This window comes from Ursus maritimus, unplaced genomic scaffold, assembly GCF_017311325.1.
Source record: "Ursus maritimus isolate PB19 unplaced genomic scaffold, ASM1731132v1 scaffold_1, whole genome shotgun sequence".
In the NCBI taxonomy this organism is placed as follows: Eukaryota; Metazoa; Chordata; class Mammalia; order Carnivora; family Ursidae; genus Ursus; species Ursus maritimus.
In genome coordinates, this window is record NW_024423343.1 from 61,563,032 (window position 1) to 61,579,037 (window position 16,006).

Consider the following 16,006-nt stretch of genomic DNA (forward strand, 5'->3'; position numbering starts at 1 on the left):
CTGATGAACGATTTTTTTCTTTAGATCTACATTTCTTTTTTTGTGGTCTTCCTTCACAGAGTTACTTTTTTTTTTCTTTTTATGATTCATCTATTTATTTGAGAGAGAGAGAGAGAGAGAGAGAGAGAGCATGAGCCAGGGAAGGACAGAGGGAGATGGAGAGAGACAATCAATGTTAAGCAGATGCCCTGCTGAGCACGGAGACCAACTCGGGGTTCAATCCCACCACCCTGAGAGCAAGACTGAGACAAAATCAAGAGTCAGACACCCAACCAAGTGAGCCACCAGGCACCTCTTTTTTTTTTTTTTTAGTTTATGGTAAAATATTTAATCAATTTTCATTTACCCCATGGCCTCATTTTTCTAGTGACAATTTTTGTTAATAAGCATTGCTACACGTTTTTTTCTTATCATTGATGCTGTGTATGTTCCTTATGACTCATCTCTGAGTGAACTGGGTCTCTCTGACCCGCTCCCATCAGTGTGCAGGGCAGGGAGAGGGTTCCTGCCACTCAGCTGCCACAGAGGCCTCTGTCTCCTGAAAATCTGCCACCCGTATAGCTTTCTGTGTACTTATCCCAGTTATCTGAATTAAACTGGGTCCAGGAAGACATCTGCTGGCCTTGCTTCTGCACCTAATGTTGCAAACAGTGGCTAGAGCTTTCATCTCTCTCACATTCAAGAGCTGTCTTTTTGCTGGCTTTCCTGACAGCTACTGCCATGAGGCCCTCCATTCCCACTTCATGCTCTTCACTTCCTCCTACTTGGTTTCTACCCAATCCCCAGCCGTTCTTTGTTAGCCTTTATATATATTTTAAATCTAGAGATATGTATCTACTAGTTTGTCAAAAATAAAGTCTGAGAGATTTTCCTTCTTCTTTGTGTTTTGTAATTGTTTTGCATTTTTAAATTGTTTTCCTTAGTTTTTTTCTTTTTTAAGATTTCCAAGGGGGATGCCTGGGTGGCTCAGTCAGTTAAGTGCCTGACTTGATTTCAGCTGGGATCATGATCTCAGGGTCCTGGGACTGAGCCCCATGTTGGGTTCTGCCCTCAGCGGGGAGTCTGCTTGAGGACTCTCTCTCTCCCCTGCCACTCCTCCCACTTGCACTCTCTTCCCCCCCACTTCTCTCTCTCTCTAAAATAAATATATAAATCTTAAAAAAAAAAAAAAAAAAAGATTTCCAAGGAAAGAAATGAACAATGCTGACTTACATAGACATTTTTATTCCAGAAATACTTAGGTTGATTTTAATATGCATAACCGATACTGGAAGAGAAAAGGAAAGTAAAAAGGAAAGAAAGAGACAGGCATAAGAGGAGAGTAAGGGGGAACAAATTATAGGAAATTTGCCTGTGATTTTTAAAATATAGTGTAACATACCAAAAGTGGATGATGATATGATTTCTCTGGATCATAAAACCTGGTTTCACAGCTGACATACATATTTTTCCCTTAGCGGCCCAAGAATTGTTTTGACTGGAAAAGTGAAGCTGTTGGGATTACAGATATGTGCCAACAATATGGCAGAAGAATCCCCAATATGTAAATAAATAAATATAAATAAACAACTACACACACACACTAATTTATTTATAACAGATATACAGAGAAACAAATAGATGTTAACTCAAAAGGAAAGATTGTTAAAGAACATAAAGGGGTTCAAATTCATCAGATAATCACATAGATGAGAACTACACGGTCACGGCATGTGACCAGTGAGGTCACAAAGGGATCCATATTCAGAAAGACCCACACTTCAAATTTCAAGTTCTATGGCTGCTATCTCAAAATTCTCAATAATTTTGTTACAGAATTGGTATTTTGTATATGAAGTCCAGTGTCAGGGGTTCAGTCTTAGCTCACACACAGTCCTACCACTTTCCCCAGACAAGTTTGGGGAAAGTTATTTCTCTGCCCACTGGCTCCCCAAGCTCCCCAGGCTTCCTCCCCGTTCCCACTCTACCTAGTGACACTGCTGCCTCAGATGCAAGCATGGAAAGGGCTAGAGTTGGGTGTGCATATCCCACAGGGCCTCAGTATGGGACATGAAGGCAGCCACCTTCACCCTAGGCTGGCAGTGCCCCCATGCATTTGGTGGGGGAATCAAGGGGGACAGGCCTCTTGTGCATTCCAATCCAGGTACCAAGTGTGTCCTGGTGTAGAGACTGCAATACACTTGAGAGTTACCTGTAAACCGGGGGTTGGGGCAGTAGGCCCATGGAAAGGGAAGAAACCTGTCTCCACTTCTCCACCCCCAGCCAGAGAAGGGCAGGCATGTGGGCTCTGTGTGCATTAAGTCAGAAGGTTGGGCCCCCAAGTACCTGTGAGGCTCTGTACTTGTCTCATGAGTATCCCCATGTCGGAGAAAGCATGACATTAAATAGCAAATATAAAATACCTTGACAGGTCAAGAAAAAGAACCTATGAAAGAAAAGAAAAAGCTTTATATTTTTATGCCTTGAATGATATTTTTTCAGACTTCTTGAAAAAGAGACCCCGCGTTTTCATTCTGCATTGGCCCTACAAATTATGCGGCCAGTCCTATATAGAGCAGATTTTAAGGGTTTTGAGAGTGCATCCCTACACATTTGAAAGATGATAACCATGCCCTTCTCCAAAGGTGACCTGAATCATGGTCAAGGCCAGTTGGTGAGTGATCACTCAAACACACACAAACACTGCTGAGACTCTCTAAGTGCTGCTACTTCTATTCTGGTCAACCGACCTGTTACTTCCTCATATCATAAATAATACTGGACAACTATAAAGAATTCAAGGAAAAACTGTTCCAACTTTTGCTGCATTTATGTTTAAAACATGAGGTTTCTGCTCTAATCATGTAAAAATGTCCAACAGAAACACCCTGGAAACTAAGAGAGTATGATTAAAATTAGCTAGAAGTAAATTTCTCTAGAGCAGTCAACCTGACTGCAAAATCCTTTTATTACCTTTATAGAAGAAATTTCTCCAGTAACCATAATAAACATAAGCAATGGAATAAAATGTCCACTGCAGAATTTCTAAAGGGATACATAATATGTGAGTAGAAAACTCATTTTATTATGCATTTAGAGTAGCTCACAAAGTGAATACAAATATATTATAATCTCATTTTTAAAAACCTGATGACTTCCTACACTTCTGCTTTATCAGAGGGAAAGAAGTGTCTCCTGCAGTAAATTGATATGTTAAATGAAAATACAATTTTTTCTTAATATTTTCTTCCTCTAAGTACCATAAGTTAAGTACCATAAGCCCCTTTGGGTTAGAAACTGACAATCTGAAATCAGCCCATAAAACTACCAGAAGGCGAGTTTTAAAAAAAATCTCATACATTCTTCTCTTCTTCCTAGCAGAGATATAAAAAACACCTAGTGCTTTCTTATACTTCTCCAGGAAAAATGTCATTTTTAAAAGGATAGAGGAGAAAATCCTCTTGGCAGAAGAAAGGACCATAAAATACACAAAAATGTTTGAATATTTGAATTAATAGTTTTCAGACAAGAGACAAGTAATACCAATGGTCAGCAATACAAATACCAAAATAGGAATAAAACTTGCATAATACTGTCAAACCACATTTTAGAAGCCTGAGTAATTTTCCCAGGAAAATGAAAAAGGGAAAATGAGCCATTTAATATACAAACACACAACACTTCCCCTAGAATGTTACACTTCGCTTGGTCTTCTTTCTTGTCTATGCCAGAGTAAGATAAAGAGAGAGAGATACAGGTAAGAAGATACTTGGCCACTGTGATGCGCTTCCTTTTTTCATGGCCTTAGATGGAAGGTTTGTGGCTTCTTTCTCCCCCTTCTTTGTTCTTAAGGCACTGTCAGCTGAGGGGTGACAATCTTCCCCCTGCCCTGCTCGGCTCCCCCTGCTTCTAGTTTGGACATTAACTCACCACAGTGATAATGTCTTCTCCTACCTTCTCTACAGTGAAACTACAACTTAGAACTCTCTAGACCCTTGTCCTTCATTCTTTCATGTTGCAACTCTTCTGTCCTTCAAGTATTCCCTCTTGTTTACATTTGCCTACGTATCACAACTGCAGGAATAAAAGGACAACGCTAGAAGCAGATGGGCACTTTTTCTCACACGCACAGGCATACCTTGTTTCATTACACTTCGATTATTATGCTTTACAGATCACTGCATTTTTCACTTATTGAAAGTCTGTGGCAACCCTGCATCGAATAAGTCTATCGGGGACATTTTTTTTTAATAGCATTGGCTCACTTCGTGTTTCTGTCTCACGGTTTGGTAATTCTGGCAATATTTCAAAACTTTTCATTAGTATTATATTTGAATTGCTGCAATCTCTTGACAAAACTTTAATGGATGAGAAGTTGCTTCTTATGAATGGACAAAGAAAGTGGCTTCTGGAGATGGAATCTCCTCCTGGTGAAGATGCTGTGAAGACTGTTGAAATGACACGAAAAGATTTAGAGTATTATATAAACTGAGCCGATAAAGCAGTGGTGGGGCCTGAGAGGACTCCTATTTTAAAAGAAGTTCAAAATGCTATCGACAAAATGCTATCAAACGGCGTCGCTACACATGCTCCCCATGCTACAGAGACACTGTTCGTGAAAGGAAGAGGCGATCAATGCAGCGAACGTCATTACTGTCTTATTTTAAGAAGTTGCCACAATCACCCCAAACTTCAGCAACCACCACCTGATCCGTCAGCAGCCATCAACATGGAAACAAGAACTTCCACCAGCAAAAGAAGATTACAACTTGCTGAAAGCTCAGATGATGGTTGGCATTTTTTAGCAATAAAGTATTTTTTTAATTAAGGTATCTATATTGTGTTTTTAGACACAATACTACTGCATACTTAACAGACTACCGTACAGTGTAAACATGCCTTTTATATGCCCTGGGAAACCAAAAAATTCATTTGACTCGCTTTATTGTGGTATTTGCTTTATTGCAGGGGTCTCAGACCAGACCCACGGTATCTCCAAGGTCTGCCTGTACATTCGTTATATTCCTCAGTTCTACCCCGTCATCTCCACAAAACCCCGTCCAACTGTTATACGTAATGCTTCATGTCATGCGAGATTAAAAGAGGCACAGAATTAGACTAATCACTATCTAATCTAGACCATTCTTTACAGACAAGCTTCTAAAATCAATGTGAGAGTAAATAAACAGTTCTCAAACATGTCCACTTTTATTCACCTTCTACCCAGCTTCTTTCCAGCATGAGGCTGGGCAATTAGTTCTCAAATGCAAGAGGAGAGAAGGGATTAAACAATCTCAGACTGAGAGTGGTGGTCGTGATAATTCATACCGTACAAAAGGACAATCATACCTTCGTAATCGCAGTGAAGACCTTTTCCAGAATGGCATTTGGCTGGGCAATTTGTGGTCCATTGGCCTGAATGTTGAGGGCTATGGCACATGGTTTGGCTACAAATCTTTAAAAAAAAAAAAAAAAAAAAAAAAAGGTCAGAAGAAGTTATTCTTTCTATAACTGTTCTTAATATCACCAATCAATTACATATTACTCAACTGTCCCAATAAACTGCGGGATGGACACTACTAACACTCATACATTGGTCACTGTAAAGCCAATTTAACTTTTTTTCTCTCCTTTAGTCCTCCAACAGTAACAGGAAAAAAGAAATCCTTTTAAAACATTTAAATCTCCTAATCCCTAAGTTCTAATGAGACTGAACAGGTAGAAAGACTACAAAATGGCAATGGAAGTACATAAGTGAAATAAACAAACCATCATTTTAAAATGATATAATTTATGCTTTTCTTACTGACATATGGCTAGCAACTGTCATTGCTCATATATTTTTGCTGTGAGATAGTATTTACTAACCATCTGATTACACATGGAAGATGCACCTTTGATCACCCCTACATTGTAAAATTGGCCATTTTTGTCTCTATAATCAAAGCACACTATATTCAGCCCCAATTCCTTATGGCTTCTTAAAATTCCTGCTTTGTGGTTATTTGTGTCTTTCTCATATGGAGTAATGAACGATATCAGACAGCATTGTATCCCAGACAAGTTGAAAAGTCTGAAATGACTAGAAGCATCTGCTGCACTGTTTTTATCCTAAGCGAATGACTACGTCAAGAAGAATGGGAAGACACAGTTTCATTTCTGGTCGTGTTTGATATGTGAATGAGGCATTGGAGGAGTAGGGGAGGGCATGGGGCCCCAGAGGCATGGTGACATCTCTAAAGCTCTTTTTTCTTTTAAGCATTTACAACTTTAAGAGTTGTTTTAGACTAAATGTTCAAGAAAAAAGGTTTTGTGAATATTCCTTTTCAGTAGTGACATTTAACATTTTCTACTAATACAAAATCATATAATAACAGATGAAAGTATTACCCATATTATTTTAATGTTGGCCAAAAGCAACAGTTGATAAATGTACAAAACAGATCATGAAGCTTCTTTAATATTAGTTGATGAGATTAAAGAATAGACAAAGGAATTTTTTTTAAGTGGGACTAATGAAGTTTACATACATATACCATATAATATCCTACTGGGTCCTATTTCAAGTTAAAAAGAAGACATTTATTCAAACAGAAAAACGGAAGACTGTACGTGCAAGCCTAACCCAGGAAAGATATACACAGATAATGTGATATAATACCTGTTTTGCTGGGCTCTCTGGGACCAAGTTAGGAAGGAGGAGTAACCACCCTTTCCTAGTACATAAGTGTTCTAAAATACGGAGATTTCCCCACACTTGCATTCCCAATTCTTTTTAATGTAAAATGTTCTAAGATACATTACCTATGCCCCTACCTTCTTAAGGAGAATGTAATCTTTTTCACTCTGGGTCTTCACTGTGAACAATAATCATGGAACTATGGCTATAGTTAGTGGGGAAAAAATGAAGTTTGATGGGTAATGCCCACAGCAGAGAGTCCAGAACTTGTTCTCTTGACAAGTTTCCTGCTTTGTGGGTTTTTTGCCTCCTCCTTATGATAGGAGTGTGAAAAGATACAAGGTCCAGCAAGAGTGGGGAAAAAAGGTAAAATAGCAAGATTAATTTGGTATAAGGGACATCAACTTATCATTGGTTGCCTTCTACTCTTCCATGTTGGATTTCTCCCCTGTCCTCCCTCATCCTCCCCATCCCCACAACCTCTAAAACACTGTTCAAATTCCCTTTCTGAATTTGCCATCATCCTTGTAACATCCTTCTGTCCTAGTACACGGTCTTCTTTCTATCTTCTAAAGAGTTAAGGGTCGAAATGCAAAGGATGGTCATTTCACTTCTGAATACACTGTGACAATGCTTAGGCTTATGCATGAGGGGGTCAAGAAAAGTGACCAACTGGTTATCTTCAGTAAATATGTTTTCATTGTTGCTCCCACTGTTTTGAATGCTGTTGACAAGTTAACATATCTTCTCTGTGAGCCCCACAACGAGTGGGCAAGCAGGAGAGTCAAGAAATTCACTCAACAGAATTAATTCAAAAGCCACTTCCTCACCTTTGCTATCATCCTACAGTAACTCAAAAAAAGCATTCAATATCTAATATGCAATAATAAATTATTTACACATTTCTTCTTCTCTTTTTAAGCCTCAAGCCACTTCTTAAAAACTCTTCTTTAGGGGCACCTGGGTGGCACAGCAGTTAAGCGTCTGCCTTCGGCTCAGGGCGTGATCCCGGTGATCTGGGATCGAGCCCCACATCAGGCTCTTCTGCTATGAGCCTGCTTCTTCCTCTCCCACTCCCCCTGCTTGTGTTCCCTTTCTCGCTGGCTGTCTCTATCTCTGTCGAATAAATAAATAAAATCTTTAAAAAAAAAAAAAAACTCTTCTTTAAATTTCAAGAACTAATGCAAAAGCATCTTGAAGAAGGCATATCCCTTGATCACCAAACTTATCAAATTTTGGTAATCAAAATTATCAAGTAAATATGATGCTCTGTAAACAGATTTTTAAAGCAAAATCCAAAGGACAGGATGGAAATAATCTCTGCCACCATCTGGCTATGGCACCCTAGCTGCAGAAATCTCCCCATATATAAGAAAATTAATAATAACTACATATGTATAGGGGCGCCTGGGTGGCTCAGTTAGTTCAAGCACCTGCCTTCAGCTCAGGTCAACATCTCAGGGTCCTGGGATTGAGCCTCACGTCGGTCAGGCTCCTTGCTCAGAGGGAAGCCTGCTTCTCCCTCCCCCTCTGCCTGCTCACCCTCTCTCTCTGTCTCTCTCAATAAGATCTTTAAAAAAATAACTACATATGTATATAAATTGCATGTATGTACAAATACACATATTTGTTAAAACATGATGTCACATGGTCTTTCTAAAACTTTTGATGTGCGCCACCTGTATGGTTTCATACCATATAGCATTTACACATCATGACTTCTCTGGGTCCAGAAACCCAGTCAGCTTCAGCTGCACTATGCCAAGCCATGTGCACCCAACAAGTTCTAACAGTACCAAGCAAACACGAGCAGAAACCTAAACAGGCATTTGAAAAAGACCAGGGTCATCAGACAGGGTAACCGTTTGCCTCAGTCAAAGCTGCTCACTCAGCACCAGTGTTCACTCCCTCAACCCCTCACTAGGTGTTCTCTTTTCAACTTATCTAGTACACACAGCCAGACACTTAATTTCCAAGATTTAAAAAAACTTCACAAGATAGGCAGAAAATACGTAATTTGAAATCTTAAATGAGAGGAGAAAAGAAGATACATTTTTTTATTTTCCTAGTAGTATCCCTAATTATAAGAAAATGCAGACATTTTATTTGTGTTTATTCCCCAAAGAACTTGTGAACTGGGCATTTTATTTTTTTCTGAGAGAGTATGAGACACCAAATAAAACCCATGACACAACTACCATAATTCTGTTACCTAGCATCATGGTCCATTAGAGGAAAGCTGGATTTTTTTTTTCAATGCTGGCTCTAACAGAAATAAGTTCATGAAAGCTGTCTTTCACAGGTTTGTAGAGACAGAGAGATAGAGAGGGGTTAGGAGGTATACCTACAGATACAATTATTAAAAGTTAATACGTACTTTCAAACTTTGATGATTACCTTTACCAGAAATGCTCTCCTAATTACTTCTTTATCAAAGGTAGCAACGCTGCCTTCACAAGATCAAACATCTATAAAGTACTTTCATGTAGCAGAACATATGTGCAAGGGAACACAATAGGATATGAGCTTTGAAAAATACTAGTCTCGGTTTAAAAGCAGAGACATTTCTACTTTTTAATTCTATTTAACAACATGTATTTGTATTTTAAACACGACCTGAGTATCTCTGCACAGAGCACCAAAGTAAGCTCTGGGCTGTGGTATGGATAAAAGCACAACAAAACATAAAATGATTATTACACTCAAAATGCTTACAATATGTTAAAGGAAATTAATTTAAAAAATAAATAAATGTTTAGCAGGCAAATATTAGTTCTAATCGCTTAATACCATGTAATCTTCAGTGTGGAACATGGCCAGAGACTTTCAGTCCTTTCTAACTTGAGTATTTCCTGCACTTTCCAAACAGTTGTAAGGCTGCAGTGGAGGATACATAAACGTACACATGATGTAAATGTATAGAATTAAATCACACACACACACACACACACACACACACACACGTGCGCGCACACATGCACAAATGAGTGTAAGTACACCTGGAGAAATCTGAACAAGTCCAACAGATCTTATAAATGTCAATATTCTGGTTGGGATATTATACTATAGTTTTGTAAAGGTTACCATTGGGGGAAACTGGATAAAGAGTACATGAATTCTCAGTGTATTACTTCTTACAACTGCATGTGAATTTATAACTATCTCAGCAAAAATTTCAATTAAAAAATAATTAGAAAAATTCTGTTTTTACAGTATAGAGTTCCTCAAAAAGTTAAAAATAGAACTACCCTACAATCCAGTAATTACACTATAAGGTATTTACCCAAAGAATACAAAAATACTCATTCAAAGGGATACATGCACACCAATATTTATAGGAGCATTATCTATAATAGCCAAATTATGGAAACAGCCCAAGCGTCCATCAACTGATGAATGGATAAAGATGTTGAATATTTACACAATGGAATATAACCAGCCATAAAAAGGAATGAAATCTTGCCATTTGCAGCAACATGGATGGAGCTAGAGAGAGCATAATACGAAGTGAAATAAGTCAATCAGAGAAAACAAATACCATATGATTTCACTCATATGTGGAATTTAAGAAACAAAATAAATGAGCAAAGGAAAAAAAGAGAGGTAAACCGAGAAAACAGACTCTTAACAAAAGAGAACACATTAACGGTCACCAGAGGCAAGGTAGATGTGAGGATAGGTTTAACAGGTGATGGGGATTAAGGAGTGCACTTGCTGTGATGAGCACCTGTGATGTACAGAAGTGCTAAATTGGGGTGCCTGGGTGGCACAGTGGTTAAGCGCCTGCCTTTGGCTCAGGGCTTGATCCTGGCATTATGGGATCGAGCCCCACATCAGGCTCTTCCACTACGAGCCTGCTTCTTCCTCTCCCACTCCCCTTGCTTGTGTTCCCTCTCTCGCTGGCTATCTCTGTCGAATAAATAAATAAAATCTTAAAAAAAAAAAAGTGCTAAATCTCTATATTGCACACCTGAAACTAATATAACACTGTTAACTGGAATTTAAATAAAAACTTAAAAAAAAAAAGAAAAAGAGATGAAGCATAGAAGAAAAATGTGAAACTATAGATTAATTATTTCTACTACTGAAAAGACAATTTTTTCCTATAGCAGTGGTTTTTTAAATTTTTTTATTTAAATTCAATTAATTAACATGTAATATATTATTGGTTTCAGAAGTACAGGCCTGTGATTCATCAGTCTTATATAATACCCACTGCTCATTACATCACATGCCCCCCTTAACGTCCATCACCCAATTACCCCATCCCCTCTTCCCTCCAGCAGCCCTGTTCGTTTCCTATGCTTAAGAGTCTCTTATGGCTTGTCTCCATTTCTGGTTTTGTCTTATTTTTTCCTCTCTTCCCCTATGATCCTCTGTTTTGTTTCTTAAATTCCACATATCAGTGAGATCATATGATAATTTTCTGATTCACTTATTTCACTTAGCATAATACCCTGTAGTTCCATGCATGTCATTGCAAATGGCAAGATTTCAATTTTTGATGGCTGCGTAATATTCCTGTGTGTGTGTGTGTGTGTGTGTGTGTGTGTACACCACATCTTCTTTATCCATTTATCTGTCGATGGACATCTTGGCTTTTTCCATAGTTTGGCTATTGTGGACATTGTTGCTATAAACATTGGGGTGCAGGTGCCCCTTTGGATCACTACATTTGTAACTTTGGGGTAAACATCCAGTAGTGCAATTGCTGAGTCATAAGGTAGCGCTATTTTCAGCTTTTTGAGGACCCTCCATACTGTTTTCCACAGTGGCTGTACCAGTTTGCATTCCCACCAACAGTGTAGGAGGGGTCCCCTGAAAAGATAGTTTTAAAAAGATGATGAGCAGAATTTATTTTTTTTTAAAGATTTTATTTGTTTATGTAAGAGAGAGAGAGAGCATGAGCAGGGGAGAGGGGTAGAGGGAGAAGGAGAAGCAGACTCCGTGCTGAGCAGGGAGTCTGATGTGTGACTCGCTCCCAGGACTTTGGGATCATGACCTGAGCCAAAGGCAGATGCTTGACCAACTGAGCCACCCAGGCACCCAGAGAAGAACTTCTTTCTTTAGCTTTAGTGTCTCATTGTGGGATTTGTCTTTACCTTTATGTATCTTCATGCTATAATAAATCCACAATTAGGACTAAAATAATTTGGTTTTGATGTGAAAGAATGAGGTCCTAATACATTGATTCTTCATCTTCAAAAACTCTGTACAGCATACTAATCCCCCCTAAACTAAACTACCTAGGGACTTAGGAGAATGAATAAAAGCAAATAGACTTTGGAGATGAGTCAAAAGTAGGAGCAAGCAACCAGCAGAGAGTAAGTTCCCTATTTATTTATGTTTATTTTGCAGCTCTCCCCGAGGACAGACACAGTCACAGCACCGGATGAAACGCTGATAGAAAAACACACTCTCTTTCTAGATGTAGGAACCAGGGGAAGGAGCCTGGGAAAATCAGAGAGTGATTAGGGAACCATGAAAGGGGAAAAGCCAGAGAAGCCAATCCCTAACTCTGTGTATAACCAACCAAGCATGATTCTGGCTGACCTCTGAACTATGTATGTACAAGGTAAACTGACAGCAGTCAGGAGCTAAGATTTAAAGAACTGAACTGAGGCCAAAGCCACTGTCCACTGAAGGCATGACAAGCTCCAATTTGAATCCAACTAAGTAAATCACCTGTTAACACAAAACATCAACACTCTTCAGGGCAATATAAAAAATAAAATCTAGAATCGCCACAATTTAACCTTCAAATTCCAGGATACAATCTACTCCAGGATACAATCTAATACGTTGATGAAAAGAGCAAAGGAAAATATGACCCACACTTCGGGGAAAAGACATACAAAGATATTCAGTGAACTTGAAGGTAGGTCAATAGAAACCATGCAATCTGAAAAAGAGGGGAAAAAAATTAAAAAACAGACTTTGAGGACCTGTGGAACAATTTCAAAAGGCTAATGTATGGGTAATTTGAGTTTCAGAAAAGAGAGAGTGAGGAAGAAAAAGAAAATATTAGAAAAAAATATAGTTTGCAACTTTCCAGATGTGATAAAAGATATACAGATCCAAGAAGCTCAAGAACCCCAAAAGACTAAGTTTGAAAAGAAGAAAATCTAGACAAATCATAGTCAATCTGATGAAAACCAAATATAAAGAGAAAATATTGAAAGTCACCAGACAAAAATGGCACATTATATACAGGAAACAATTTAAGCTATATATACTAGAATGACAACTATAAAATAAAACACATAACGGAATAAAATCCGAAAAATAAAAAAATCACCATGTTTTAGCAGAAGAACTTAGCACTGTATTTCTTTTGTTGTTTCCTTTGTTGGACAACAAAACCCAGGTGGACAAAGGTGGTGTAGTTCATAAAAATACGATGAACTTAGGGGTAAAAGAGAATTACAGACAAGGCCAAGACAATTACCAATTGTACAACAGTCATGCTCTTCAAGAGCTCAAGAAATGTTTATTAACCATCACAATGCTTCTAAGCCTTCATTTCTGTAAGTTTTGTGGATTTTTATAGTGGTTTATAGTATAGAAAGTGTAAAAGTAACGAAAAGCACCTAATAATATTAAAAATCACCAGGAATGCCATCACCCAGAGATAAACATTTATTGGCATTTGAGCATTCTTCTGCTACCTCTCCCTCATACACTTTATATGTTTTTTATACTTTGTTTACTGTATTTTATTAAAAATTACATCACACTATATGTATTTAGTAATCTTCTTTATTTTCCTATTCTGAATATTTCTCCCAAGAAATTACATATCCTTGTAAAACGTGGTATTTAATGGTTACATAAGCCTAAGTGTTCTGATTTTTCGTTGTTGTGAAGACTCTCTCAGGAAATTGCCATTAGACTCTTTCTGACACCAGAAAACTCTGGTCAAAGTCCAATTACCACAGTACAGATTCAGGCAAAGATGAATTTGAACAATTAAATTCTTCAGATTGATTTGAAATAACTGTCATCACAGGATAATTATCCATTGTTCCATGTGCTTGATCTTTACTGAATTGTGGATCACTCTTGCTAATATTTCCAAAGCTTCAAAGAAATCAGTCATAAAGTTTTGAATAGGAAAATCTCTAGACTCTTCTACATCCTGAATTTTTATATTTTTAAAGATTTTTGATGATCAGTAGAAAAAATGGGCAAAAGATGCAAAATAGGCAATCACAGAAAACAGAAATATCAATATGCATATAAAGAGATATTCAACACCACTGGGAAAATGCAACAATACCATTATAACCTTCAGGCTGGGTCCGATAATCTAAAATATAGCTGAGGATTTGGAGGAACAAGAACGCAAATAAACTGCTTGTGGTGATTAAGTAAAGGCATATGTAACAATGACCAATAAGCATGAAAAGATGATCGTCCACACTCAATTTAAAAAACTGATATCAAAACACTGTATCATTTTCACCTATAATATCTGCAAAATTTTTTAATGTGGATAAATGTCAAAGCTAGTAAGAGTTAAGAAAAATAGGTACTCTGGGGCGCCTGGGTGGCACAACGGTTAAGCGTCTGCCTTCGGCTCAGGGCGTGATCCTGGAATTATGGGATTGAGCCCCACATCAGACTCCTCTGCTGTGAGCCTGCTTCTTCCTCTCCCACTCCCCCTGCTTGTGTTCCCTCTCTCGCTGGCTGTCTCTATCTCTGTCGAATGAATAAATAAAATCTTTAAAAAAAAAAAAAAGAAAGAAAAATAGGTACTCTGATAAACTGTTGATGGGTGTCCAAACTGGTACTATCTTAGAAATGTAACTTACCAGTACTTAACAAATTATTAAAATGCCTAAGCCCTTGTGGGTATTACTAGTTGTACATCCTACTAGAAATTTACCCTACAGATATACTGGCATTTGTTAAAGTAAAGTTTATTAAAGTATTGCTTGAAGTAACAAAAAAGGCAGGAAACAAATATTTATCCAGAGGATATACATGAAATACAGCACATCCATACAATGGAATTCTATAAGGTTGTTAAATGAGGCAGATTTGTTGTGCTTCACGACATAATAGTCAAATGTAAAATGCAAGATACAGAAAAAGTATTATCATACCTGCTTCCTTAAAAAACATTTTTATTAGAGACAGTAGTGAAAAGTTACTAATGGTGATAATCTTTTGGGTTAATAAGATTGATCTGCATGTTATCCTCTCTGTATTGTTTACATTTACAGTATGTTTGCTTTATATTTACTTTAAGGGTAAATAACATTTAAATGCCTTCGATCAATATTTAATAACATAAAAAAATGCTCAAAGGCAAAAGGTAAAGCAATGTTTATATGATGACTACTTCTGACATACAAAAGAAATTGAAAATATCCTAAAAGGTTAATCATGCCCACTGCCAGGAAAAAGACTGTGGCTTACTTTAACATTCTTTTTTATGCTTTTCTATATTTCTCAACATCTTAAAATGAGATTTCAAATACCAAAAGTAAAAAATAAAAATCTTCAAAAATAGAAATGAACAGAATGGTTTCTAATGCCAGGTAAGACTCAAAACCTTAATGACACAAAAACTGAATATGGAAAGCCCTGAGGCAGCTGCATTCCAGCTAATTCCATAGAGTTCTTCAAGCAAAGGGCTCCATTGTGACTGAGACAAGGAAGAGAATAGAAGGTAGAATAAAAATAAAATGCCATTTCAGTACCTTGTCAAATAGACAAAGGATGAAACTCAAGTCAATGGGAGCACCAAAAGATACAAAACTATGAAACTGCCTGAAATTACTTCAAGAAAAATGTTACCAACACTAAATAAATACACGGAGAATGCCGAGATGCCACCAGAAGAAAATTGCTTCTACTCAGGCCTGGAGACACCACAGAACTTCTCTATTTCCTCATCTATATAATGAAAGCTGGAATTACACTCCATCTCATGCGGGAAATTTTTTTTTTAAGATTTTTATTTATTTATTTGACAGAGATAGAGACAGCCAGCGAGAGAGGGAACACAAGCAGGGGGAGTGGGAGAGGAAGAAGCAGGCTCCCAGCGGAGGAGCCTGATGTGGGGCTCGATCCCAGGACTCTGGTGCCCCTGGGAAATATTTCTAAACCATTAGCATCTTGAGGCCAACTGAAAAGGGATAGACATGGGGACGATGGCACACAGGGTGTGCATGCAGAAGACAATTTTCTAGCATCACAAAGCAGAAAGGAAAATTCCTTTAGAACAAACCCATATCCCTAGTGAATTTGCTCTGAGCTTGAAATCTTGGTAAGCTGTTTAGTATTTCCGAACTTTAGTAACCATATTTATAAAATGGAGACAGTAAAACCGACTTTGCA

At 37.8% G+C, this 16,006-nt stretch overlaps 1 protein-coding gene across 2 annotated transcripts in view; it reads right to left on the reverse strand.

Annotated features, from left to right (window-relative positions):
* Positions 1–16,006, reverse strand: part of CERS6 (ceramide synthase 6) — a 300,673-nt gene that overhangs the window by 211,622 nt on the left and 73,045 nt on the right. For both annotated transcript variants that reach the window (XM_040644256.1, XM_008687065.2), the window contains exon 2: positions 5,329–5,434. In XM_040644256.1, coding sequence (XP_040500190.1) covers positions 5,329–5,434 — 106 coding nt within the window. The remainder of the gene's footprint in view (positions 1–5,328; positions 5,435–16,006) is intronic.